The sequence below is a fragment of the Penicillium maclennaniae genome (genome assembly GCF_028827695.1).
Source record: "Penicillium maclennaniae strain IBT 15551 chromosome Unknown utg000001l:1.0-3280838.0:1.0-3283122.0, whole genome shotgun sequence".
NCBI classification, from domain to species: domain Eukaryota; kingdom Fungi; phylum Ascomycota; class Eurotiomycetes; order Eurotiales; family Aspergillaceae; genus Penicillium; species Penicillium maclennaniae.
This window is the reverse complement of record NW_026623213.1, coordinates 201,820-227,409: the sequence shown is the minus strand read 5'-3', so window position 1 is coordinate 227,409 and position 25,590 is coordinate 201,820. Positions and strand designations below refer to the sequence as shown.

The following is a 25,590-nucleotide window of genomic DNA, read 5'->3' as shown; positions in this document are numbered from 1 at the left end:
TTTGAGTCGGGGCTCCTCCTCTTCTTCGTCAGATTCTTCTTCTTCCTCCTCCTCCTCCTCCTCCTCCCCCCTTCTTCTTCTTCTCCTTCTTCGTCGTCGTCATCTCCAGAATCGTGAACACGTCTTTTTGATTCATCGTCATTGCTTGCATGACGTTGCTCGGGTTTGTCAGGGTTGCCCGGAGGTTGGGTTCGCGCAGATGTATCGGGCTCCGAGGGGCCTCCATTGGCACCCTCTTTCACCATTTTTCGCGCCAGGCGCGTCCATGGCGAGTCGCTCGTGACACCCGAAGCTCTTAGGCGGGTGTTGATCGAGTTGCGACATGCAGCGGCAGCGGTGATCGGACTGCAGCTTCGGGAGCAGCTGGGGTCGGGTGGAGCACCTGACTAAGCGGGTCTTCCTCGGCTTCAATTTCTCTGCGATGACATCGATTCGACATTCTTCAGCCATGTTTGCCAGGGCTCCTTTCGGCTTGGCCTGCAAGCGGTCGCTAGCTCTGCGACCCCTGGCTCGGCCACAAATCCAATATCTCCATGCGTCGCCGGCATTGGAGCTTCCCCGCCGGAGGAATTTCTTTTCGTCGAATGCCAACCTGGCGCAAAAACAACCCAGCGATGACGAATCGACCGAACAATTAGAACTACAGAAAAAAAAGAGACGTGCTGGTAGAGCTCCGGCAGCGCCCACTTCTCTGCGCCGAGTTGCTGTGGAGGCGCAAAGGTCGAGAGACGGATTCATTTCGAAGACCCAGCTTAAAGAACAGGGAATTGACCAGACTAAGGTAGAGTAGCTCGCTCACCATACGTTGTCTTCATACTGATTCTTCTATCTTAGACAGTGACCGCCTATGCCGTTGCCGAAAAATTCGACATCCGCAAAGTCCGAGAAATCCTACAAGACAGAGGATACGAGCCGGATCCATTAGAGACAGGTCTCTACCCCCAAGTCGTCCACGTTCAGGTACCCATCGATTCCATACGCCGGGTGAGCAACCCATCAACGGCCGATCTATCATCCGATGAAGTTGGCGATGTGTTTGTCTTTCCGTCTGGGACGGTAGTGGCGTGGGCCCTTCCCGAAGGTTTTACCTCATTTTTGGCAACCAGGACTCTACTGCCCGCAGCCGAAGGGGCTCATGTTGATGATTTGGAAACGGAAGATCTCGAATTTGTCGAAGATCCAAAGCGAGATAACAGCAGTATCAAGGGTGACACAATCATTCTGGGCACGCGAAATGGACTAGGAAACCCGCTTGCGAAACAAGAAACTATTGACACGGTCCTTACCAAGGTTGCCTTTTCCTCCGGGCTGGCTCGGAGCACGAAGCTGGCTGTGCTTGAAAGCCTATTGTCAAATTATTTTGAGTCAACGCGCACCATTCCAACCCTCCTCTCCCAAGGCTCTCGGCTGCCTTACACCCGGGACTTCATTCTTCGGAAGACTGGGCAACTACTCAGCGTCCGTGCTCAGCTTAACCTCTATTCTGAACTGACAGACTCTCTGCCAGACCTCTTCTGGGATAGTCGACACGAGCTTGGCCTAGAGGGGTACTACGAACAGGTCGGTCGAGCCTTGGATGTCGGTATTCGCATCAAGCTCCTGAACGAAAAGATGGACTACGCGCAAGAAATTGCCAGTGTACTGCGTGAACGTCTCAGCGAAACCCATGGTCTCCGACTGGAGTGGATCATCATCTTGCTCATTGCTGTTGAGGTTGGCTTTGAGGTTATGCGGCTATGGAAGGAGAGAGTGCATGACAGGGAAGAGAAAGCACGAAAGGAGGTCATTTGAGAGACCAGAGATGTGATATTCTAGCATGTTACTCGGAGTCACAAAAGCATATGCACATAGGAATACAAGATACCCCCTCATTTCAAGACACTCATAAATGTGTCACAAACACAAACTCCACTGTTATCTGGTTCTCACGGGATCCGATCAGCTGAACGATGATCGCCTTAGTCATCCGGGGAGGGGAGGGCCGATAACGGTACCTTGCAACTCACTTCCATTCTTACTTGTCCTCTGAAGGTAGTCTTCGTATTTTGAAAGGCATATTCTTTACCTACAACCCATTCGGCTTGGGCAGCTACAGCTTCCTGACCTTCGACTGACCCCTTATCGTCATGTGGGGCTCCTCACAACAGGTCCTGGATATCCCCGGGCCCCAGAAGCTCCTAAAGACCCTAGGATCTTTGTGGTTGTCGCAGTCTCATGGGCAGTCGCCTCCCGGCACCTCTGCATCATGCCCCTTGGGGGAAACCAGCTGTCAAGCCAAGTATCACGGTCAAGATACTTGCTGTTTCAACTACCCAGGCGGTCAAATGCTACAGACCCAGCTTTGGGATGTGGACCCCGCTCTCGGCCCCGATGACTCTTGGGGGATACACGGACTCTGGTAAGCTAGTTACAAGCTTCATACAACACAATCATACTGATTTGAACTCTACCAGGCCCGATCACTGCAATGGCGGGTTCGACCAATTCTGCGATCCCAAGCGCAAGTACAGCAACATATCGTTGATTTTGGTGGACGCCGGTCGTGGCGACCTACTAGAATATATGAGCGAATACTGGAAAGATTACCATTTCGATGATCAAAACTTGTGGCAACATGAGTGGAACAAGCATGGTACCTGTGTCAGCACTCTTGAAACACATTGCTACGAGGACTATCTTCCGCAGCAGGAGGTGGTAGACTATTTCGATCGGACTGTTGAGGTCTTCAAGACGTTACCTTCCTATGAGGTTTGTCCAATGACTTGTATTACGCCAATGTCTACTGAATTGCTAATCTTTATTTATAATAGTTTTTGGCCAAGGCCGGCATCGTGCCTTCGCATTCGCAGACTTATGCACTCGAGGATATTGAAGATGCCCTAGAAGCTGCCCACGGCCACCCTGTCACAGTCCACTGCCGACGCGGCCAGCTGAGCGAGATCTGGTACCACTTCAACATTGCAGGAAGCCTGCAGACCGGCAACTTCATTCCCGCCCGCCCAGGTTCGCTTTACATAGGATTTTCTGTTCCTGAATCATACGCTTACCATATAACAGATGGCCAGTCTTCCAACTGTCCCCGTCGAGGTATCCACTACCTGCCTAAACGGGGCGGACAGCCTGAGCCGACCCAAACTACAACAAGAGGTGGTTCGGAGCCCACTGCTACGGGCATCCCCTTCTCAGGCAAGGGGAACATGATTGTCTCCACAGTCAATCAAATTCGTGGATGTATCATCAGCTGGGGGACGTGGTATATATCCGGAACGTGTGCTACTTTCCGAGCGGAGAAGGCGTCAGGTTCGTTGCACCATGTTTTGACCCTGCAGTATGACAGAACTAACAAAGTGATACTCTCAGAGGACACCTTCACTCTCAAGTCAAGCAAGGGACCTTGCAGTATCCAAGAGGACGTTTTCAGGTGTGGGACTCATGTCACTACTCCTAGTGAATTCACCGTATGTTCAGTCTACTTGTAGTCTGGGAGTCTACTTTCTAACCAAATTGATTTGTAGGTCAAGGACGACAAGCTTTGCTATGAGGGAAACACCACGTTCTATGCCGACAAGGCACCCAAGGGCTTTGTGCAGAGCACAATTTTCGCCTCAGAAGGAGAACATCCGATCGAATTAGAGATTTCATGGAAGGCGCACGACTGGCCCTAGTGACTCGACTCTCGTTACTTCGAGGCTCCCAGAAGCTTCTGCCTCCTGTATTCCAAGCCTGAGGCATTTATAATATCATGGTTGACATATCCAATCCAATGTGTACAACGAAAGATCATTCCGGCGTTCGGTCGTATTTTAATAGTCTGGAAAGCACGAGCCTCGACATCAGCATGTTTAAAAGCGGTTAATAACGTGCCTGTAATCCCTCTTGTAGGGAAAGCTGCCGAGGCCCTAGATGCCCCTCTCAATCGAAGCGTGTGATGACTAAGACGATGAAATGGTCTCGAACTCGTGGGACGGGGAAATTATGCCATTATGCTAGAGAGACCCTGGTTCCTGAGGCTGACCCGGAATACGAATACGGGGTTTTTTTTTTCCTAGCCCCGGCCTCGGCCAAAATGGTCCATCGTGGAATGTGTCGAGATTGAGTGGGGCCAATCTAGAGTGGCACGCGAGGCCATATTTGAGACACCATTAGTCAAATGGAGCAATTAAGGCTCCTTCAGGCTGCTTCAGCCTAGACCCTGAACGTATTATGGGGCGCATCGCGGGGGCTTTATTTGATTTTGATTTTTGGGTAATCCTCGGTTTCACATTCTCCTTTTCGACTCCTTTCCTCGTCCCCGACGTTCTGCACTTGCCCTTGAACGAAATGGAAGCCGTGGTACATTCCACAGTCTAAAAGTCGCTGTCATGAAGCTTCGCGTCCGCCAGGACTGTAAGGATTCGCTCCGGATCCTGTGGTCTCCGAGTCGGTGGTTCGACGTCTACTGGCCGGCCTCGCGCAAGTACTGGTTTTCCCTATTGTTCATCGGCGTGATATGTGCCAAAGCTCTCCGCATCTACTCGCATCTGAACTCCTTAACGCTGGACCGCTTCCTACTATGGGGTTCCACCTTTTTCCTGCAAGATATCTTGTGCATTCTTATCGCACACTTTCTCTGCCAGGACTTTTCCGCTAGATGGGTGCGTGTCTTCGTAGCTTTGGTGACGATTCTAGTCAGGTATGTAAATTGAAATCGGGGGGGATCACCGGCCTCGGCTGACCATCGGCTCTAGTCTGTCGATCTCGATTCTGGCGGCGGCCAACATCTCCTTCTACACCCAAACGGGCGCGGAAGTCCATTGGCGACAAGCCCACAACTTCCACCGGGATGCAGCCTCCATCAAGACCCTGCTGACGGGGCTGACTGGCGTCGTCATTTGTCAGATTCTGTTTAGTGCTCTGGCTTGGATATCGACTCCTCATTTATACAACTTCGTGCGAAGAGGGGTGTACGCTTTGACGTCAATACCGGCGCTCTTAATGGGCTGGAGACGAAATGCCGGCCCAAAGTCATACGACGACGTGCCCGTCAAGGATTGGGATGAAGAGGACGGCAGTGACAACGATTTAGACCGAACAGGGCTCTTCTCCTCGAGGAAATCGGCACAGCAGACTTCCCCATCACCGTTAGTTTGCATACTGGTCGCCTCGGCTGGTGTCATTATCCTCCTGCTGCGCTGTCTTCGCCCGTCAGATACGGCATATACCTTCCTTTCACAAACTGTGATCATGGCGCCCTTTGAGAAGCCTCCTACTCGCAGTCAACAGTCTTCTTTTGATCTCCCGGACTTACCAGGCGACTACAGCTGGCTCTATAACCATACTGCGCTGGCCAAACCGCCCAAATTGGATTGGCTACCAGAAAAGGCAATCGGAGGGTTCAGAGACTGGTATGAAGGTTCCAACGACAAATCCCCACAACATTATGATCCAACCCAGAATCCTCTGCATATTTCCAACCGTCATCGCGACATCCTCGAACCGTTGCGTGAATCTCTGAAATCCGTCAATGTGAACATCAAGCATGTCTTCCTACTCAAGCTGGAAAGTACCCGATACGATGTTTTCCCTTTGCGCAAGGAATCACATGTTGCCGACCTCATCCGCGAGTCATACTCCGGTAACGAGATCCCAGACGATGTCGAAGGAAGACTGGCCAATTTGACTCGCAATGCTGAGATGTTTACTGGCATCCCGTCAGGCTTCAACTCTAATGACAAACCACGCCAACCGTATGGTGGTATTACGTCTACGAACGCCTACACGGGTGGCACCTTCACCCTCAAAAGCATTATTGCTAGTGTCTGTGGTATTTCACCCTTGGTGGTTGATTTCAACCATGAATATCTACACCATTTCTACGAGCCTTGTATGCCCCAGATTCTGAACGCGTTGAATCTGATCCCCGCCAACTCCCACGAGGCTGCAGACCCGCATGACTACACAACCTGGCCTTGGCACTCACACTTCATGCAAAGCATCACTGATCATTACGACAATCAAAACTTTCTCACGCCCGCAATGGGCTTCCAAAGCAAAGTGACATCCAAGAACATCACCAAAAAGTGGGAGAACAAACTTGGCAATGGTCCCGAGAAGTTCAACTTTTGGGGTTATCCTGAACATGAATTGCGGGAGTACTTCGTTGAGGCCATCCAGAAGGCGGAGGCAGACCATGAGCGGATATTTCTCACGCATCTCACCGGACTGACGCATCATCCATTCGATCTCCCTGTGGGCGACGAATACGAGGAAATGATTCATCCCAACCTATTCAGTCACAACGGCAAGATCAACCGCTACCTGAACACTGTTGGTGTGGTGGATGAGTGGCTCGGAGAGATCAAGGAGGTCCTCCAAGAAACCGGGGTTGCAAATGAGACCTTGGTTGTCATGGTGGGCGACCAGTAAGAAATTCCCCAAATTCCCCTTTTCTATGACATTAACTCACATCACAACAGCGGTCTTTCCACCATCGAGGACGGTGGCGTTACGGCCTGCGACAATCCCCATGTTTCGAACTTTCATGTTCCTCTTGTCTTCTCCCATCCACACCTTCCCCAGATTCAAATCAACAACCGCGTCACCTCCCTACAGATCCTGCCCACGATTCTGGACCTATTGGTTGAATCTGCCTCATTGGACGAAAATTCCAGCCAAGCGATCAAAGACCTTCTCCCCCTCTACGAAGGTCAGTCAATGATCCGCGACCTGGTCCTCGAAAAGGACGGGATCCTGGACTGGCAATTCACCGTCATGAACACCGGAGCAACTTGGCTCGCCCTGCGCTCTGCATCGAAACCATATCGTCTGGTCATTCCTCTGGTTCCCGAAGTGGAATGGCGATTCACCGACGTCGATGTCGATCCGTACGAACTGCATGCCCTGCAATCTTTCAACTTGCTTGCCGTTTTGGAGCAGGTTGGAAAGGTTCATGGTGAGGGGGCTGCTCAGTGGATTAGGGATGCGGCGCATGTCGCTCAATGGTGGGTTGCTGAAAATTGGCGTCGTTATGAATTCGTGCCGGAGACTTGATTGTTATATTTGGTTATAATATGCGATCTCATGCATTCATTTCTTAGCGAGACGGTGATCGGTACATATTGCTTGCATTTATAAGGGAAACATGGGTGGCGCTTCAATATCTTGTACATTACATTCAAATTATCTACCTGTTCTGTTCATTCTTCTGACACAGGTAATCATCTACAAACTCTAAGAGTCAAACTCTTATGCTATCCAAAAAAAAACATCGAGTTGAAGTGAGGTCATGATTGAACAGATTACAGGATGAAGAACTAGAATACAGACCATCCTCATCCGTGGTAACGTGGAAAAAGAAACGGACCCGCCAGAAAGGAAGGCGCCTTGGCTAGCTAGCTACAAACAATTCCATTCGGAAGCCGTGAAGTACATATCAATATCGTGAAGGGGAGGGGCAATTAAGGGGTAAAGACCAAATAATCGCCCAACAGAAGAAATAAAGTGCCAGCATGGCTCTATCGAACCCTGGATAAATAATCCAAAGGCCGGAAATGTCAAGAAGTGAAACAGATTGTAAAGGCCAAAGACAAGATGGGGCAATGTAGCGAGAGCAAGAAACTCTCCAAATCCGAAGTCGCCGGAAAATCGTCAAGCCCCGTAAAGAAAAAGAAATGTGCAGGAAAAGCGTCAGATGTCGGCATGTTGCTCGTGCCAAGGATTAGACTCCCGTTTTAGGTCGTGTGTCGTGAATTGTACAGTCTCGTTGAAATCGTCGCAGAAATCGCCGTGAAAAATGAATAGGAAGCACGCTGTCTATGTCATGCCGTGTTCGTGGAAACTTGAAAATGCCGCTCATCGTGATCAAGGATCGTTGAGAAACTCCTGGGAAAGCGTGTCGATCTGGTCCACGTAGGATTCGTCTAGGGTGGAAAGCCCGGAGTAGGATTTCTCGGGGAAAGTGGAGTACATTGACGAGGATGGGAATCCAGATGAATCGACGAAGGAGTAGCCGGCGGAGAAGTCGGACAATCCGTTGTTTGTCATGTTGGCAAATTCGTGGCGCACTTGCTCAGAGGAGTCTTGGCTAATGAAGAGGTCAATCTCCGAGCCGGATGTGTATTCGTCAAGAGTGGGAGCGGTGCGAGGCGAAGACACGTCGTGAGGAGAAAGAGCGCGGTCACTGTAGAAGTTCTCCTGCTCCGCGGCGAGGCTCGGGATGAATTGAGAAATCGCCTGCTCGTATCGGGCGTGAGCCATCTGAGGGGGCGACAATGGGGGTGGGAGCATGTCATCCTCGAGCTGCGAGATGAGCGAAGTGCCAACATGGTTGGGTGACTGAGATTGGCCCGGTGAAGTAGGCGGCGTGAACGAAGACATGACTGTTGACGGAGCGTAGTTGGGCGAGTTGAAGACGGGGGCTTGCTGGAGGGTGATTGCCTCCATTTTGACGGGCGACACAGAGACCTTTTCGGCGACTCGTTGACGGGTCCGAGTAGACTTAGTCTGGCGAGTCTCAATATCAGGGCGACTCTTCTTCGGTGGCCGTCCGCGGCGGGTTGTCTTGGGGACGAAACCGGTCACACCCCCAACACACATGTCACGTTGACGGTGACGAGTAAGGGCATCGTGACGTGCGAAGCTAGCACCGCAACGGCACTCGAAGGGCTTCTTGCCAGTGTGTGTCTTAAGGTGGCGCTTGAGGTCGTGGCCTCGGACGAAGAGCTTGTCACAAACGTCACACTGGTAAGGGCGGTCATCGAGATGGGTCTGAACGTGGGATTTGATGTTTTCCTTGCGACCAAATCGACAATTGCAGCCGTCATACAAACACACGTATTTGCCGTCCTTGGAATCGGGACCGGAGATATACTCGGCAATCTTTTCGCTGGAAATGCCAGTGTTGCGAACGGATGCTCTGACTCGAGCATCGAGGTCGACCTCGCTCATGCCTCCTGCTGGCTGTTCGGCCTCGGGCATGGGGGAAGATGATGGAGACATGCTATACTGCTGGATTCGACCAATGGAAGGTGTCTCGGACACATCGGCGTTGCTGGGGGAAGGCATCGCGGCCATTTCTGTGTAGGGAATTGACGATTCGGCCGGGGAAGGCATCTGAAGACGAGACTGAATAGGACTTGACATAGGCACCCCTTGAAGGGAATGGGCTCTCTGCATTTCAGTGCTGACAGGGGTACGGGGGAAAGAGAAACTCTGGGACTTGGTGGGAGTCTGCTCGTTGCTATACATGGGAAATTCAAATGAACTCTTCAATGGGGTAGAATTGGGGGTGAGAGGGGAGGTATCTGTCCAGTCAATTAGTCTGGGCTCAATGCGATATCTTGGATCGAGTGTGGATCTTACAAGAAAGATATGGGTCCATTTTGGGGGTGATTGTCTCTGGTTGAATAGAGATCTGTTGCATGGGCCGATAGCTAGCCATTTGCGCTTGCTGGGCCATTGAAAGGTTGTGCTGCTGTTCCTGGCGCATACGGTGCAGGGCAGTCTTCAACGGTGATTGATTGTCGGAGCATTCGCTGGCGGATCTTGAGAGCGCTGGCGTAATGGATGGTGCTGGAGATGAAGAGGAAGCAGAAGCTTGATAAAGTTCTTGAAGCTCCTCTCGGCTCCACGTCCATTGCGGCGGATATGATTGATATGCGTCCTCCATGGGCGGCGCAGCCTGGATAAATGGTTGCTGTGCTTGGACGTAGGCAGGAGCCTGGTGAGTAGGCCTAGTCTGGTGCAAATAACCTGATTTTTCGTTAAAGTAGTCCCGAAGCTCTGGAACCGTCTTGGGCGCAGGTCGTCGGCCAGCGGAGACCTGTGGCGCGTATCCGTAGTCCACAGTCTGTCCGCGTCGGTGCGCTCTGTGTGGTTGGTTTCCGGCCATGACTGGCTTCGTGAAAGTAGCAGCTTCAGGATATGCTGGAGTCGATAATTGACGGCGGTGGTGACCGGGCCCTTGCGACGTTGGGGTGGCGGAGAACATGGCTACCCAGCCGTTCGATTCGGACAACCCTGTCACAGTGTCAGTCTGTGAACTTCAAAGAAACGCGCGCAACAAAAAGACGAGAAGAGAAGGAAAGGTTAGCTAGAGCCTCAGCGGATAAGGTTTAGCTTGATGTGTTGAAGATCCAAAGTATCACCACACTTGTGCTTCGAGGTCTTAAGATCTTAGGATCTGTAGAGAGAACCAGACTTGAATGATAGGAAACCCGGGCAATAAGTGAGTATGTGAAGACCGTGAAGCCTTGGGTCAGCTTCGGCGATCTATCAATTGAACCCACGGTTCCTGTCAACAATGCATGTGTTGGCATAGCAACGCGCCGTGTCGGGAGTCTGGGAAACCAAATGTGACTGGATTTGTCCAATTTTGTCCCGCTGTGACGATGATGGGGCCCACTTTCATGCCCACTTGTGCGATTATGCTCTTCTCTCTACCTTCGATCCAGCCCATATACATGTCGTAGTCCTCTTCACCATCGCCTCCTCCCTGACTTCAGGAGCTCCCGGTCTGCAAGGGTATCCAGGATGAGCTGCGAGGAGTATAGGTGTCCCTAGCTAGGGAGACCCTTCTGCCGTCGCTATGGGGACATCCCTAGAAACCGTAAACAGGGCGTGATCCGCTTGGATCTTGAGTTCTGGGGCTGAATTACCCGCTTCAATGCTGCACGATGTCATGTAATTGCCTGAGGCATAAATCCTTTTGCCTCAGGCACAAAAAAGCAGGGCCCGGACTCGGACTCTTGTTAATCCAGTCCCGCTCCACGCTAACCCCAGAAGAGCGATTTCCGCTGTCATGTGACCGCACAACGATTTTAATCGTCAACCGAGTCCCACACATCGAAGTTCTTTCCATCTTGCAAGGTTGAGGAAGACAACTTGTCGAGGTAAGATTTGATTCCCCTGCCCCTACAGTGCAGCGCATTCACAATTTGTTGGATCAAAATATGCGCAATGCGCAGACCTGATCCGACAATCTCGTGGCGCTCGCGCACTCGCACCGTCAAAAATTTGAACATCTGACTGACTTGCATCGCAGGCCTTCATTCAAGATGCAGATCTTCGTCAAGACCCTCACGGGTAAGACTATCACCCTTGAGGTGGAGTCCTCGGACACCATCGACAATGTCAAGTCCAAGATTCAGGGTAAGAAATTTATTTCCTTCCACTGTGCATGCGCCAAACTAACAATGACCCCCGCCACAGACAAGGAGGGCATTCCCCCGGACCAGCAGCGCCTGATCTTCGCTGGTAAGCAGCTCGAGGACGGCCGTACCCTTTCGGATTACAACATCCAGAAGGAGTCGACCCTTCACCTCGTGCTCCGCCTGCGTGGTGGTGGTAAGAAGCGCAAGAAGAAGGTCTACACCACCCCCAAGAAGATCAAGCACAAGCACAAGAAGACCAAGCTCGCCATCCTCAAGTACTACAAGGTCGACGGTGATGGCAAGATTGAGCGTCTCCGCCGCGAGTGCCCCACTCCCGAGGTATGTTCCGCTCTACCGATTCTCACATCCCGAATGATTACTAATTCCGTTTTTCAGTGCGGTGCCGGTGTCTTCATGGCTGCTATGCACAACCGCCAGTACTGCGGAAAGTGCCACCTCACCTACGTCTTCGACGAGTCCAAGTAAATGGACTACATGTGATCGCGATATCTCTATTATGAAGTTCGAGCGTGGTTTCTGCTAGGCTTGTGCAGCTTTGATTGGGATGTCACGGTCGATGTTACGGTTGGGTGCTTCCAAAGTCCTTGCTGTGAAATAAAAAATCACAAAAATCCGGCTCTGCCAATTCTGATTCCTTTGTAAACGATACATTGTAGAAATGTAAAGATCATAAGTATGCCAAAGTCTATGTCTTCGTGTTTCCTACTGCCACATACTCAAACACTTCACTGCCCTAGTTGAATCCGGTGCGCACGTTTTCATACTTGCTCTCGGGGAAGTTGAGAGCGTTCGCGCTCTGGTCCAGCGCATTGATACCACCGATGCCATCGACGAAGGTCCCGACCAGACTGCCATCCGATGCATTAGCTCCCTTGCCTCCCTTGTCACCGCTACTCTCCCACCACATGCCCCCACCGAGGCCTCGACCCTTCACATAATCCGCTTTCATATGAACCATCTGCTGATTATCGTATGAGACCATTGTGCGAGAGCCACTGTCATAGCTCCAGGATGCGCCAGTCTGTGCATCGATCTGCTCGCTGGCTCCGGGTTGCGGCAGAACCTTGAAATCCCAGATTCCATTCTCCCAACTACCGGGTCCGATGCCGTTGTATGCGCTGCCTGGGCCGTCGGTGTTGGTGAACGCGCGGCCGTACAGCGGCATACCCAAGATCATCTTAGATGCAGGCACACCGGAGACATTGATGTAGTGATTTAGTGCGGCGTCGGTGGAGAAGGGCGTTGAGCCGGGGGTTGAGTTGGATGGGTAAATGTTGGCCTGGTGGCCGGCTACTTGATCCCAGCTGCCGGCATAGTCGTAGGCCATGAGATTATAGAAGTCCAGCAAGGGGGTCATTTCGGGGATTCTGAGTTTATTGAAGTTGGAGGGACCTGCCGGGCAAGCGATGGACAGGTAGAACTTGCGGTCTGGACCGGCAGCTTGATCGAGACTCTGTGATTGAAGTCAGTCACAAGCCCTGTAGAATGACATGAGATGCATAATTCATACGTTTCGGCAGGCTTGAAGAAGGAGGACCAGGTTCTGGGCCTCATTGTCATCTGAAGAAAATGTTAGATTCTGTTCCTAGCGATTGTATCTCCTGAGGGGTGCTTATGCTTACCTTTGGGGTATTCCCAGTCGATATCAATTCCTTTCAGAGATCAGCGAAAAATCCCGGCGAAGAGATTTTACTCGACATACCATCAAGACCGTTGTCTAAGACCAGGCGAGTCGCCGACTCGGCAAACTTGGCTCTTCCGGCCTCGGTGCTGGCAGGCTGAGCAAAGTTGGACGAGTATGTCCAGCCGCCGATAGAAATCATAACCTTCAGCTTGCGGTGGTCTTTCTTCAGCAGACCGAGCTGTTTGATGCATCCATATACATTGCTACCAACGTCATTCCAGGAATCTCCGGGGTAATGTTTTTCAACATCAGACCAGCTGTCGGTGAGGTACCTGGTCGCACTATGAGTATTCTGCTTGTCGGAGGTAGGACCTTACTTACACCTCGCCAGTCTCGGGTCGGATGTTCGCGAATGCATAGAGAACATGGGTCAATTTCTCGGCAGGCAAGTCCGACGGGTTGTAACCACGGCCGTATATGGCCTATGGTGGGGTCAGCATTCATTGTTTGACAAGTGACATACTCCGGTAGGTTCGACAGAACCCTATCAAATTGTTGGCTCTCTAACGAGGCGAATGTGAAAAGACTTACCCAGTTGACAAAGTAAGTGATGGTCTTGAATTCAGACATGGTCGGGGCAGAAGGGGTGGTACAAGGTGAGTGAGAATATTGCACAAGAACAGCCACAAGAAGCACGAAAGCAGCAAGCGATACAATGGGCGAAGTTCGAAAAGCCACACTGTAGAGTCTTTGTAGAAACAAAGTAGTGAATCGAAAAGACGAGTCAAGTACAGATGTCAATCAATATAAGGAGGGGTACCTAATGTCGCAGCCTAAGTTGTTAGCGAATGTTTGTACCGGTTTAAAAATAACATGCCCCACGTTACAGGAGAATTGTGGCTGTGTATGTGTGGCGGGGCAGGGACCGATATGTGGCTTGTGCGTATACCGATACGATCTGACGTCTAAGGAGCTTCTCTATCTGTTGACTAGTAAAAATGAAAGTGAAATCAAGACTGTGAGCCTTACCCTGGTCCTGAGGAGCGGTTATTCCAAGCAGCTTCACCTCTCCATAAACTACAAAGCATGACTTCTCCACCTGCGCAGGGTCTTTGTGCAACCTGAGGTGTCAGTCATGCTGCCGCTGAATTCTTTCAAAATACACTCTGATTTGTTTGAACCCTGAGAAAAAGAAGCCCTATGCTTTCTTAATACGGCAGGATGATGTTGTTGACTTGCAAGAATCAGGCCTGTAAGTTCAGTTAAACCTGGTGGTATTTTTACTATCTGATCATGGAGCAGAGAACATGGTCAATGTTTGATCCTGGGCGCTCAGAATGGCCGAATTGAGTGTGAAAGCGTGTTTCTATCGAGCCGGGTTATGGAAAGCATCGGGTCGATGGCTACTACTACTGGCAAAACCCCTGGTCCAGCTCTGAGAAAGTGCAGAGCGAAGAGATAGCTACTTCTGCGGCAGCAACAGCAATTTCGAGTTGGACAAATGACCTTGTTGACAGTCATGCGACAGATAAAATGGCTTTGAATGTTGTCAAGAGCGACACCTGACCTACATATCTCTCCTTTACATGAGAGAAGGAAAAAAAAACAGACCACATCCCGAGAGTCGAGGTCAGATCTTGAGCTTGAGTTTGTTCACGCTGAATACAAATCCTAGACAATCAGCACCCAAGTAGAAGCAATGGCATTTCACGCCCTGTCATAGTCAGGACCTGCGAATTAGTGTCCTGGGAATACTTTCCCGACGGACTCCCAACCTTTTTGCGATTTGTAGTCACGTGTATAGAGTGAGAATTACTCGGTATATCTAAAGAGACTTATATTGAAGGCTTGTTCATGACTCAGTCACAAGAACTACACGTCCTCATTCCACGAAAATGTACACCAGTGATGGAAAACCCAGCCGATCCACCGTGGGCGCGAGAATGCCTTCCAAATTGAGTGACCAGTCCAAGCCACTAGCATTCTCGAAAGTACCACACAACCACACGACCCCAAGCACACGGTCCTAGCGGAGCGAACTCGGACGAGTGCTGAAAAAGGAACAAAGCCGAGAGATCCATCGACCAGCGGGTAACCATGCGACTGACCTAATTCGACATATAGTCATTGCACAAATTCCGAGACAGGAAATCAGAAAGAGAAACAGGTCGGGAAAAAAAAAAGAAGCCCAAGCCCCCACAAAGGGTAACGCCGATCTCCCAGAACCTGAGGCAGCTGAACAGTGACGCGGTCGACGAGCCAGATATCTCGCTAGGATAGGGCAGGAATCAACCCGAGACCCCGAGACTTGAACCATCTCCACCACACTATAAGGTTAATGAAAACATCTTTTCCTGGAAATTCAGGAATCCCAAAAGAAGAAAGACCAACACCAGCTGAAGCTGAGCCGACAGACGCCCGATCTCAACCCCGATTGGCACCTCGCTCGGCAGACTAACGCCTTAGCCCCGGACCCACTCGATTCAAGCCGCCCGGGACCACCGTCATGGATTCGCGATTGTCGAATGGTCGATCAAGATGCGCGCCAGAATGTTGCAGATGGATCTCATGTCACATATTTTCTTAGGGTCCCTTTTGCACTAGACATACGAGAGTAGTGGTTGAGTACGGCTGTGACTGGATACCTCAGGCACGGTGGAGTCTGCACTCACGGGTTCAGCTGGTGTCGACCTTGCGGACCAGGTGTCCAAGTTACCCTATGGTGGGTCATTCGTGACTCGAAAGCGTGGAATAAACTCTGACAGGGTCCTGCCCCTGACTAACTGACTCTGGACGTATGTTCCAGTCTTTTCCACGTGTGCACTGTATCTTGGTGGAGACGAGAGAAAGTCTGTCTGATCTATCTGATGATCTTAGGACGATTCGCAAGTGAAATTTAGTTGCCCCTACACAAGATATGTAATGATAAATGCAAATTGTAAATTGTCAATTTTCAATTGTCCCACGTAAAGAGAAAAAAAAAATAAAAAATAAAAAAAGGTCGTGTGTATGAACACCTCTCCAGGAGGAATGATGCAAGCGTCTAGAACTTCCCTCAATGCAGAACAACAAATGACCAAAAACATGAATCAAGACAAATCCACGAAACAAAAGGGGATATCGTCGCCATGCTCATCGTGCTCAACATAAGATAAGAAAGCAGAAATTGAAGAAAAATTTAAAAAAAAAAAATGAAAAAAGACATTCTCCCTGCTGCGAATGTCCGCGGACACCAGCGACCCGCGCTGTCCCACTAGAACAGAGAGCCCCCCCGCATGCCCATTCCGAGGCCCCCTCTAAAACATACACTCATACACCCATGATCCATGATCTCGGAGATTACCGTCCATCGTAGCCACTAACCGGGGCCATTCTACCTACCCTGCACCCAACGTTTGATCAATTCCAAGGACGGATCATCGTCGAGCCAGTGACCTGCCCGCAGATCAGCGTTTCGAAGGTCAGCCATGACATGCTGATCAGTGACGCGCGCCAACTCCTGCTGCAATGCCGTCTGGGCGCTCTTTAGAGCTGTGGCGTGCGTTGGGGTTGGTTGCTGCCCACGAAGGATGTTGGCGCGGGTCATGGCCCATCTGCGGGCTGCGGCAGCGCGAAGATAGATCTTGTGTGCTTGAAAACGGCGGGCACTGCTGTCGATAATGACTCTGGAGACATATTAGATCAACTGATACAACTGGAGATGTGGTATAGCTTACCTCTGTAGTTCGGCCTTTTCGGTCTCGGCGTTGCCTTGTCCGTTTACTGGGCATGGGTGATAATTGGCAGATACTAGTCTCTGAGCGGCGGTGTGGCATTCTTGGAGGACGACGAAGCCTTCTTCGTAGCGGTCTTGTGCGGGGACTTCGACTTGCTGCTGGGAAATGTGTAGCAGGAGGGTTCGGTAGTCGTTGATCAGCTCGGCCACTCGCACTGCGCGGGCCTGATTGACTGTAAAGAGTTATTAAGTCTTAAGCAATTGAATAGTCACATCGGTTCAAATGGAATACATACGTCCGTCCGCCATTGAATTATATAATGAAATATTTTGGAGGAAAGGAAGGGTCGAAATAAAAAGAACAAAAACCAACTAAGGAAAGAGTCGATGAGTCTGAGGAAAGAAATCAACGGTCAGGAGTCTGGCAGAGGAGGAGTTTTATAATCTGGCCGAGTAGAGCTCTCCTCTTACCCCATACATGGCAGGAAACGATCTTGGCCGGACATGGCTCCTGAAACAGAATTGAATTTTAAAAAGAAAAATCCAGAAAATAAAATAATTAAATTAAATATAATAGAATTGAATGAAAAGTCGAAGAGGATCCAGTATCAGCCCATGGAGACGAACGTCAGAAGTGATCAACGGAGGGACATGGCTGGCTGGGCCAATAGACGGTGTAGCCAGAGAAATCAGGAACCTCGCGGAGTCAACCACAGCTGGGACGGTGGAGCGGGCCACACGATAGCTCCCGAGAAACCGTCAACGGCAGCGCCAGGTGCATCCCTGCACCCAGGAGCGGACCACAGGAAGGTCTGTGACCGGCAGTTCTGAAAACCGGGGCCCGAAAGGGATCGAGTGGGGACGAGATTCACGCGTTCCCTGAGATTAAGTTCCGCGGCCGATGGAGCTCGTCTTGGGCGAGGCCAAGATGGCCCCTTTTGCTCTCGTGATTGGAGGATGGGAGGAACCCTCGGATGAACTCGAGAGTGGGGACCGCAATCGATCAATTGTGAACTTTGACAGGGGTGGTCATCGTGGCTCGCGGAACCCCTGCATCAGGGCATTAGCGAACGTTGTGTCTTTCTCAGGTTGGCAGGTAGGCTTCGTAGGTGTGACGGCTCCTCCGTACACCAAGCACGGTTCTATAAATTGATTTCAGCTTGCGCGGTATAGAAACCATTCCAGATCACAGCCACGACGCTGAGCCACTTGTGGCGCCGATACATCACAGCTGAAATCTGCAATGGCTTTTTCAAACCGTGGACATTGCGACTACGTCAATTATGCACATTTTACCCTGCAGATCTTCTAAACTGTGATCCATCTATAAGCGACTGAATGCTGGGTGGCGATGGTTATAAGACCCACCCGAAATGCTGAACTGCTGAACTGCTGAATGATCCCCACGATGCAGTTAGAGCCTAGTGGCTCAGACTCACGCAGGACCCAGTCTATGCCATGAAACGCGGCCGAAACCGAACCCTTGCAGAAAAATCCAAGTTGTCATTCACACATCGTCCCTCTAAAAAACAAGAAACCCACTCCCGTATCTCGGACCTATTCGGTGAATCTCGACCCCCAACATTGAATGCTGCAATGCCATCCGCTTAGTCCTTCTCAGCGATGGCCTGTAGCCGTTCATCAATCTCTTCCTCCGTCAAGGCACGGAACCCTGTCGTGGTGCTCTCGCCATCTGCCTTGGGTCCGCCCACAATGCCAATCTCCAGCTCGTGCTTCTTAAAGTCGACACTCAGCACATTGCTGAGGGCAGTGATGCCCAGCTCCACTACTTCTTCCCAGTTGCCCTGCGCACAATCCTTGTTCTTCAGCTTCTTCTCGAGGTAGTTCAGCGCCTCCTGCTGCTTGGGACCCGAGGCTGTGGCCTTGTACCCAACGTAGTATCCGGCCGGGTCACATTTGTAGAGCGAGGGACCGTTCTCATCGTCAACGGAGATCAGGGTTGTGGCAACGCCGAGTGGTCGCATGTAGGCCTAAGGGGAGGTGTGAGCGGGGCTGCTGATCCAAGGGCGCATTGTGCCCCGGTATCATGGGGCTAGCAAAGGAAGAGACTCACGCGTTGTGTGTAGACCTGGTTGATATTTGCCAATCGCTTTGCGAGAACGTCACAGGGCATCTCATATCCGAACTTGTAGCGGAACTCCGCAGCCTCACCACGGGCCCGGTCGACGGAAGCGCGAGCATCTGCTATCGATCCAGTCATCACACAGCCCACAGAAGGAGAGATTCTGAACACATGTGAAACGGAGGAAGGGTCGATCAATTTGTCCTGGTGGTAGCGAAGTTAGTCGGGCGCACTTGTGGCTTCAATGCGGGTGAACGCTTACGGCAACTTTCTTCTGAGAGAGCACAACGGCACAGTCCTTGCCTCGAATACCGATGGAGGTGATGTTGGCAGAGGTGATGGCCTTGAACGCATATTCTGGAGAGTAGATTTGGTTGTCAGTGGTGGTCGATAATAACGAGGTGTTGGCCGATTTTGGGGGGGGGTTTTCGCAGAGCTGGAGTTTTTTGAGGGTGGGGTCAAAGAACATACCGACTTGATACAAGCGACCCTGGTCGGAGAAGATAGTGATGTGTCGGTCGTAGCCTGTGAGTGATGCGAGAGAGGTGGTCAGTGGAGGTCGAGATCATGGGGCTGGAGTTGGTCCGCGGCATTCAGAAGACATACCGGACATGATGGTGGTATGCGAGTTCTTTGAGCTTGTCAAAGGGAAGCAATTAAGATGGTGAAGGAGAGGAGCAGGCAAGAGATGGATGGGATGGAGAATTGGTAGTGACGCGTGCTAGCGGTGCCTGCTGTGCCTAAGCTGTGAGCTCGAGCTTAGGCGCTGCTCACCGCCTTTGCACTTGTACGGGGATCGCCTGTGATCTTTTCTTTAATTTCAAGTTCCTTGGAGCAACAAAGGAAGTTATGGATGATACCCGAAAAGTAAGACCCAGATTGACCGGTCGCATTTTGTCACTGGTGAAGTGAACTCCGTAAGCTCATTTTGTCTCGTACGCTTGAGCCGACTTCCGTACGCCTATCTCATTCTGGATCTCCGAGGCATTACTTACTCTTCTTTGGCATGCCCCTCCGAATGACTCCTCACTGTCTTGGTTCCTTGCTCAGATACTCGTTCTCATGCTGATCCTCCATTAATGTGGGGCGTCTGCCTAGACGTAGAATACGCCGCGATCTTAAATGCTGGTAAGGTCTTTCATAAAAGAGATAGAAGAGGAGAAGCCGTAGATTCGAACATACTTCGTTAGTCTAAGAGGCTTCCGAGATTTTCCAGCAACTGAAATTTCCTACAACCTCAACTTGACAAGAAAGACGAAGTCCCGCCAACTTGCTTCTAATCTTACGAGCGACTATCTTGATAGAACATCCACCATGCCAATCTTCATAAGACACTCGAAGTAAGATACATCATAATCATGCCATGGTATATACATGCAATTATCAGAACCAGACCCAAAAAAAACACTCCAGATGTCCAGCCAACGAACCCTTAATCGCTATCACTCTCGCTGCTCGAGATCTCAATGTTCACAGTGCGTTGCTTTCGCTTCTGCTTCTTCTTGTTCTTCGACGGCGCAGCTTCCTCAACCTTGGCGGGCTTAACGGGCTTCACTTTCTTGGCTTTCGGAGCCTTGGTAGCCTTCGCAGCTGGTTTCTTAGGAGCGGGAGCCTCGTCGTCACCATCACTGTCACTGCTTGAGGAGTCGCTGCTGCCACTGCTGCTCGTCTCATCATCATTGTCAGCCGAAGTAGGCTTCGCCACAGACTTAGCCTGAGCAACAGGCGTCTTCTTCTTCTTCTTCTTCTCTTCATCATCCGAGCCGTCACTGTCGTCATCGCTGGTATCCTCACTTTCACTGCTGCTAATGACAATAGCAGTTCTGTTCTTCCTCTTCTTCAACTTCGCAGCCTCCTTAGCCCGCTCCTTAGCAGCGGCCTTCTGCTGCTCCTTCAACTCCTCATTGGTGAAGAGCTTCCCCGTAACAGCGAAGAAGACCAGCTCCGCACGCTGCCTCTTCTGAAGACGTTTCTGAGTATCACCGCTCACATCTTCAGTCTCATTCACATCTCCACCCTCCAACAAAGTCGACCGGAACTCCTCGACTGCCTTTTCGAAATCGGCGTCCGCGGCTTGCTCTGTATCGGCTTTCAAAACCGCAGCCGCACCCTGACTCAATCGCATCTTCGCCATGTCTCCCTTCAGTCCCTGCATGTATGCCAACAGCGCAGCGTTGAACGGAGCAGGAACATGTTCCATAGAGTACATATGCTTGAAAATATTCGTCTCCCGATTCTTCTGAAACTTCCATGATTCCCGATCCTTGTAGTACCGGTTCAGATACGAGAGAATAGGAGTTTCGTGAATCTGTGCAGTAGAGGGCGCAGCACCACTCTTGCGCTCTTTCTTCTTCTCACGCTTGCGCTTTCTGATCTCCTCTAGCGCAGCCTCGGCTTCGGCCGCTTCGTCGGACTTGGTCTCGGGAATAGGCTCGGCCTCAGCTGCCTCCTCGCCTGTCACGGTCTCGCTGGTCTCATCACCGGAACCGTCTTCGGTCTTGGTGCCCGGACCGAAGGAGACGCGCTTCTTCTTTTTCTTTTCAGTGGTTTCGTCGTCGGAGTCGTGGCGGCGTTTTTTCTTCTTCGTTGATTCGCCGTCTTCGCTGGACTTCTTGCGCTTTTTCTTGTCCTTGGATTCGGATTTGACGTCGGTCATGGGTTGGTCATCATGGGTTTCGTCGGAGTCTTTGGAGTGCTTGGTCTTCGAGGACTTCTTGGTGGAGGCAACCGCCGTGTCTGTTGCCATTCTCGCTGGTGCAGAAAGTCTTCTGCTGTAAATCTTTAGTTTTCAACTGCAGTTTGCAATTGTCACTAGAGAAATGACTCAATCAGTGAGTCTTGGGTTCTTGAGACAGTAGCTCTTGCTCCACGAGGGCGGAATCGACTTTTTTTTTCTGCCAGGCCCCAACGAGGGCGGTCTCGGCCTGTGGAGATAGCGAGTATACAAAAAGTGATTAAGCCAATATAAGCTGGGTGATGATTCAGTTTTAGCAGTTGATGTCATTTACAGACAAACATATACAAGGAATTATGGATTCGTCCCACATTAAGATGTTAAGGTATAATCACCAAGCCACTCAGCGGCGATCTACGCAGCCGCATTATGACTGCTCATTCGTCGCACTTCGCTCCCTGCGCACCTCCTTATGAGGCCCCGACTCCGTCCCCGAGCCAGTCCCCGAAGCCGCAGTCCCAGCAAGCTTCCGCTTATACCTCTCCCTTTCCTTCTCTTTGTCCGTCTTCCTTCGCCTCGCAGGCTCATAGACATCATTGAAATTCATAACCACTGCCAGGAAGCGCATATCCACGTCCGGTTGGTAAGAGAGGTCTCCTAGGAGGATATTTAGACGAGATCTGAAGTCGATGGATAGATCATGCAGTCGGACGCGCAACGTCGAGAGCATGCTATCGTCTGCTGAGAGATCCTGTGCTGAAAGAGAGAACGGGGTACCGAGTCCATCCGGGTTCGGGCCGGAGCTGGCGGGTCGTATGTCGGGCGTTGAGGCCGAGGTGCTACCGCGACTATTTGTTCGGCGGTTCAGATCGCGCTCTGTTACGCCCCAGCGGCCTTGGGCAGTACGAGTTTCGATTTTGGCGCTTATTTCTTGGCGACGGGTGAATTCGGCAACTGAGAATGAGTATAAGCCGTCCACGGCGTCTTTGTAGGCGAGCATTATTTTGAGGATGTGGTGAAGCTGACTGAGGAAGCTCTCTTCAGGTTGCTTGGCGTTTGCGGATGTTGAGGTACCGTAGCGGGAGCTCGAGGATGTAGATGAGCCCAGGAGGCCCTTGTGGGTGATTGAGTTAAGATATTTGGTGTGTGCTTCGATTAGATCGTCGAGAGTGCAACCAGGTTTCGAAACGGCCGCTTGGAGCTGGTCCCAGCTGGATTCGATCACTTCGAACAGGATGTAATACTGCAGTTGGTTGACGAAGTGGATCATTTCGGCGATCACGCAGCGTGCTCGTTTCCAGTCTGGCCCGACTTTATCATCTACACTTCCCAAGACGCCGCGGGCACCGGTCATGCAGCGGCGCCAGGTGCTGCTAAGTGCGAATTCGACTCGCTTCACGCGCCAGAGGAAGTTGAAAACTTTCAGGTATTGGGTTGATCCCCAGGGTGTGATGACAACATCCACGGGAGCATCAATCTTGTATTCCAGCGTGAAGCAGTCCCAGCCAATCTCACCGTGGGTGAGTTCGAGCATTCGAGCATCGAGTCGGCGCAGCACGTCTGGGGAGTCATACTGTGCGTTCGAAGAACGGATGGCATGTTCGAGCTGGGCAGTGAGAGTATGTCGGTATTGCGAATTTGCCGGTCGATCCAGATTGGAGGCCAGCGACTCCATTAACAAAGCGATGAAGTCTCCTTGTCCAAGCAGAAGATACTTCTTGAGCGCTCGCAGGTGATCAAATAGCTTAAATTTGTCATCCATCAAGTGGATCAGCCGCGCCATCGTAGTCTTATAGGCTTCATCAATTGAAAATTCCAAGGTAGCCGTATCACCATATCGAAGTTCCTTCGAGGCATCCTTTGAATAAGCCTCGACCCAGGCTGAATCCCCACAACCGTAGCGAATGAAATTCAGTGATTTGCCGATCAAGAACACCTTTTTTGCGAAATCCTGAGTAATAATTGAAGGGACCAGGTCATCATCCAACTTATACTTGTCTTCCCAGACGCTGGTGGCGATGTGTCTCTGGTTTGTACCGGGCCGGGAGGTTGGCTCAGCGACGAAGAACTCCTTGTATGGATCAGACAGCTCGCCATCGTAAATCCATGACCGGAGCATGTCATAGAATGGACGGGTCACATGAGCCAAGAGCTTTTCGGCAAATGCACCAACGAAGGGATCCCCGTGTGATGATGAGAAGCCATGGATTAGGGAGATCAATTGGCCGCCCTTTTTGTCTGTTTATTGTGAGTAAACATAGAAACGCTTGTATAAATGAGCGGAACATACCACGAGCCTCCTCAACAATCAAACTCATCAATCGAAGAGCCATTGTCGCATCTCTTGTCCATACCATGCACCGCTTCAGAGTAACTCCACCTTTCCGGACACCTTTTGGTTCTCGCCCATCCCCGAGCGCAGCAAGTGCCTGTCGAATCTCCGCTTCCAGCGTGGCAACCAAGCGAAGATAAGATCGCAATTCAGTAGCGATAGCAGCTCGTAGACTCTGATTCACAAGTCCCTCCTCAGAGCCCTCCACAAAAGCAGATAGTTCTTTGTAAAGAAGACACGGTTCAGCCAATGAATTTAGCAAAGAAATAATGGGCGATGGTAAATTTGCCGGCAACTTCAAGCTCTTCGAAGATTTAAACTGTAAGTTCGACGACGAAAGTCCCTGCAAGTTGAAAGGTAGGTCGCGTAAAAGTCCATTCTCAACAGACTCCGCCGAACGAGGAAACGTTGCTGGTGTCGCAGTCGATGCTGGCGCATCAAATTCCTCTTCAGCGCGGTCATCACGCGCTGTGTCAAAAGACACACGTGCTGCATCCTCTACCTCTTGACGCTCCCAGTCACGACGGAGCGAGCTCTGCCGTTCTGGCTTTGCAGACGTGGGACGGGATTGGGGGCGGGCTTGCTGTGACGCAGAAGAGCTCACGGCCGGGCCCTCGTCTTCCGAATCAACAGGGCGCGGATTCGTGCCTCGTCTCAGGTCGTGAGCCTCCCCTTGCTATTAGATCCAGCGGGTTTTCATCTTTCATCATGGGACTTCGACTTCGTTCACCGTCGGGTACCTCGTCGTTCTCGGATAATTTGTAGAGTAAATACAGAATGCCCCATTTCTGCGAGAGCACTGGCTGCGTGAGGAGGCGGGAGTATAGATTCGAGAAGCGTACCGCTTTATCCGGGCTTGCGTTCTCGCGCCGTAGTTTCCGCTTGATCAGGTCTGGCGCGTTGTTGATGTTCTCCGTTCCCGCGAGACTCCCACGGCGTCCGCCTGGACCCAGCGAGCCGCCATCGGCTGGATTGCTGGAATGCGCGTCGATAGTGCGCCAGGCGTGGTCTAACTTCGCATTGTGGCGGTGTTCTTCCGCTGCGGCGAGGGCTTCTTCTGGGTCGGAGTAATCTTCCTCTTGTATGGCGGAGACGGGGAGCGGAGGAGTGAGAGCATCGACAAGCTGGGAGAGGGCGTCGTCGATGCGACGCGGGCGAGCAGGTTGTCGGGTCGAGGCTGCCATGGTCCTGCCCTTTCCCCGCCGATTCGCGATTCAGGTATTCGAGGTTCCTGATGCTTGTTTTCTCAGCGGGGCGGGTACGTTGTGTTGGGCGGCAACGCGTCAAGTTTGAAGGCTCGAAAAGTATTGTGCTTGTGCAGATCCCGTTGAATTGTGAGAAATTATTGTCTCGCAATTGATCTGGAAACTTGCAGCCCATGCCGAAACAGAGTCCCACTGGGTTCGTGATGTTTGGGTTGTTTGCCAGGGGCGCGTCGTTATCGCCTTATCAGTGCCCTGACCTTTCAGGTACACTACTACATCACTACATCATTACATCTAGAACACTAGATTTACCAGCTTTCCTGTATACGAAAGATGAATACTATTGAAACGCAGAACGACGTCAAAATAAATTCGCCAAGCTTTCCAGCTCGGAAACTAGTACACGAGAAAGAAAGAAAAGAAGAAAAAAACAAAGCCACCGGTACGCCGCCCAGAAATCATGTATCACAGCACAAGCAACCCGGGTTGAAACAAAAGGAACATGCACCTGCGGATCCTTCAAGTATTAAACAAGCGAAAAAGGAGAACATGGAAACAACAGAATCTCGGGATCGAGAGAGAAACATTAGTATAGAAAAAAGAAAGGGTTTGGGGGGGAAGAAGTACAACAGGGAGAAACGTGGCAGGCATCCCCATAAGCCATCGGAAACCAGAACAATCGTAAAGCATCGATAAGAATTTCAGATGCCAAATGTGACGCGCCATTCAAACTTTAGCGAAATTCATCCTGGGCCACCGAAATCATCCCATCCATTTTGAGTCGTGAGGATCATAAACACCTGCCCA

General features: G+C 51.1%; 9 protein-coding genes across 9 annotated transcripts; 3 read left to right on the top strand and 6 right to left on the bottom strand.

The window, feature by feature from the left end:
* Positions 1-448: 448 nt before the first annotated feature.
* On the top strand, positions 449-1,791 carry N7477_000078 (RMD1 family protein; the record flags this gene model as incomplete). The annotated part of the gene is made up of 2 exons (XM_056961741.1): positions 449-781; positions 835-1,791. The coding sequence occupies 2 exons, from the start codon at positions 449-451 to the stop codon at positions 1,789-1,791; spliced, it is 1,290 nt and encodes a 429-aa protein (XP_056826744.1).
* A 335-nt stretch (positions 1,792-2,126) lies between these two features.
* Positions 2,127-3,665, top strand: N7477_000077 (T2 family ribonuclease; the record flags this gene model as incomplete). Its single annotated transcript, XM_056961740.1, has 6 exons — positions 2,127-2,398; positions 2,454-2,748; positions 2,811-3,003; positions 3,058-3,300; positions 3,361-3,458; positions 3,516-3,665. 6 exons carry the CDS (start codon positions 2,127-2,129, stop codon positions 3,663-3,665), a joined length of 1,251 nt encoding a protein of 416 aa, XP_056826743.1.
* A 696-nt stretch (positions 3,666-4,361) lies between these two features.
* On the top strand, positions 4,362-7,029 carry N7477_000076 (uncharacterized protein; the record flags this gene model as incomplete). Its single annotated transcript, XM_056961739.1, has 3 exons — positions 4,362-4,672; positions 4,728-6,401; positions 6,456-7,029. The coding sequence occupies 3 exons, from the start codon at positions 4,362-4,364 to the stop codon at positions 7,027-7,029; spliced, it is 2,559 nt and encodes an 852-aa protein (XP_056826742.1).
* An 810-nt stretch (positions 7,030-7,839) lies between these two features.
* On the bottom strand, positions 7,840-9,967 carry ace2 (putative C2H2 transcription factor (Swi5); the record flags this gene model as incomplete). Its single annotated transcript, XM_056961738.1, has 2 exons — positions 7,840-9,281; positions 9,340-9,967. The coding sequence occupies 2 exons, from the start codon at positions 9,965-9,967 to the stop codon at positions 7,840-7,842; spliced, it is 2,070 nt and encodes a 689-aa protein (XP_056826741.1).
* Positions 9,968-11,883: 1,916 nt separating this feature from the next.
* On the bottom strand, positions 11,884-13,404 carry N7477_000074 (glycoside hydrolase family 18 protein; the record flags this gene model as incomplete). The annotated part of the gene is made up of 6 exons (XM_056961737.1): positions 11,884-12,603; positions 12,661-12,710; positions 12,773-12,802; positions 12,853-13,106; positions 13,156-13,256; positions 13,366-13,404. The coding sequence occupies 6 exons, from the start codon at positions 13,402-13,404 to the stop codon at positions 11,884-11,886; spliced, it is 1,194 nt and encodes a 397-aa protein (XP_056826740.1).
* A 2,743-nt stretch (positions 13,405-16,147) lies between these two features.
* On the bottom strand, positions 16,148-16,798 carry N7477_000073 (uncharacterized protein; the record flags this gene model as incomplete). Its single annotated transcript, XM_056961736.1, has 3 exons — positions 16,148-16,439; positions 16,491-16,722; positions 16,786-16,798. 3 exons carry the CDS (start codon positions 16,796-16,798, stop codon positions 16,148-16,150), a joined length of 537 nt encoding a protein of 178 aa, XP_056826739.1.
* Positions 16,799-18,096: 1,298 nt separating this feature from the next.
* Positions 18,097-19,185, bottom strand: prs2 (proteasome core particle subunit alpha 1; the record flags this gene model as incomplete). The annotated part of the gene is made up of 4 exons (XM_056961735.1): positions 18,097-18,480; positions 18,564-18,776; positions 18,835-19,097; positions 19,179-19,185. The coding sequence occupies 4 exons, from the start codon at positions 19,183-19,185 to the stop codon at positions 18,097-18,099; spliced, it is 867 nt and encodes a 288-aa protein (XP_056826738.1).
* An 819-nt stretch (positions 19,186-20,004) lies between these two features.
* N7477_000071 (WKF domain-containing protein) lies at positions 20,005-21,318 on the bottom strand (the record flags this gene model as incomplete). The annotated part of the gene is made up of 1 exon (XM_056961734.1): positions 20,005-21,318. One exon carries the CDS (start codon positions 21,316-21,318, stop codon positions 20,005-20,007), a length of 1,314 nt encoding a protein of 437 aa, XP_056826737.1.
* A 355-nt stretch (positions 21,319-21,673) lies between these two features.
* Positions 21,674-24,762, bottom strand: N7477_000070 (tubulin gamma complex associated family protein; the record flags this gene model as incomplete). Its single annotated transcript, XM_056961733.1, has 3 exons — positions 21,674-23,484; positions 23,537-24,254; positions 24,319-24,762. 3 exons carry the CDS (start codon positions 24,760-24,762, stop codon positions 21,674-21,676), a joined length of 2,973 nt encoding a protein of 990 aa, XP_056826736.1.
* Positions 24,763-25,590: the final 828 nt, after the last annotated feature.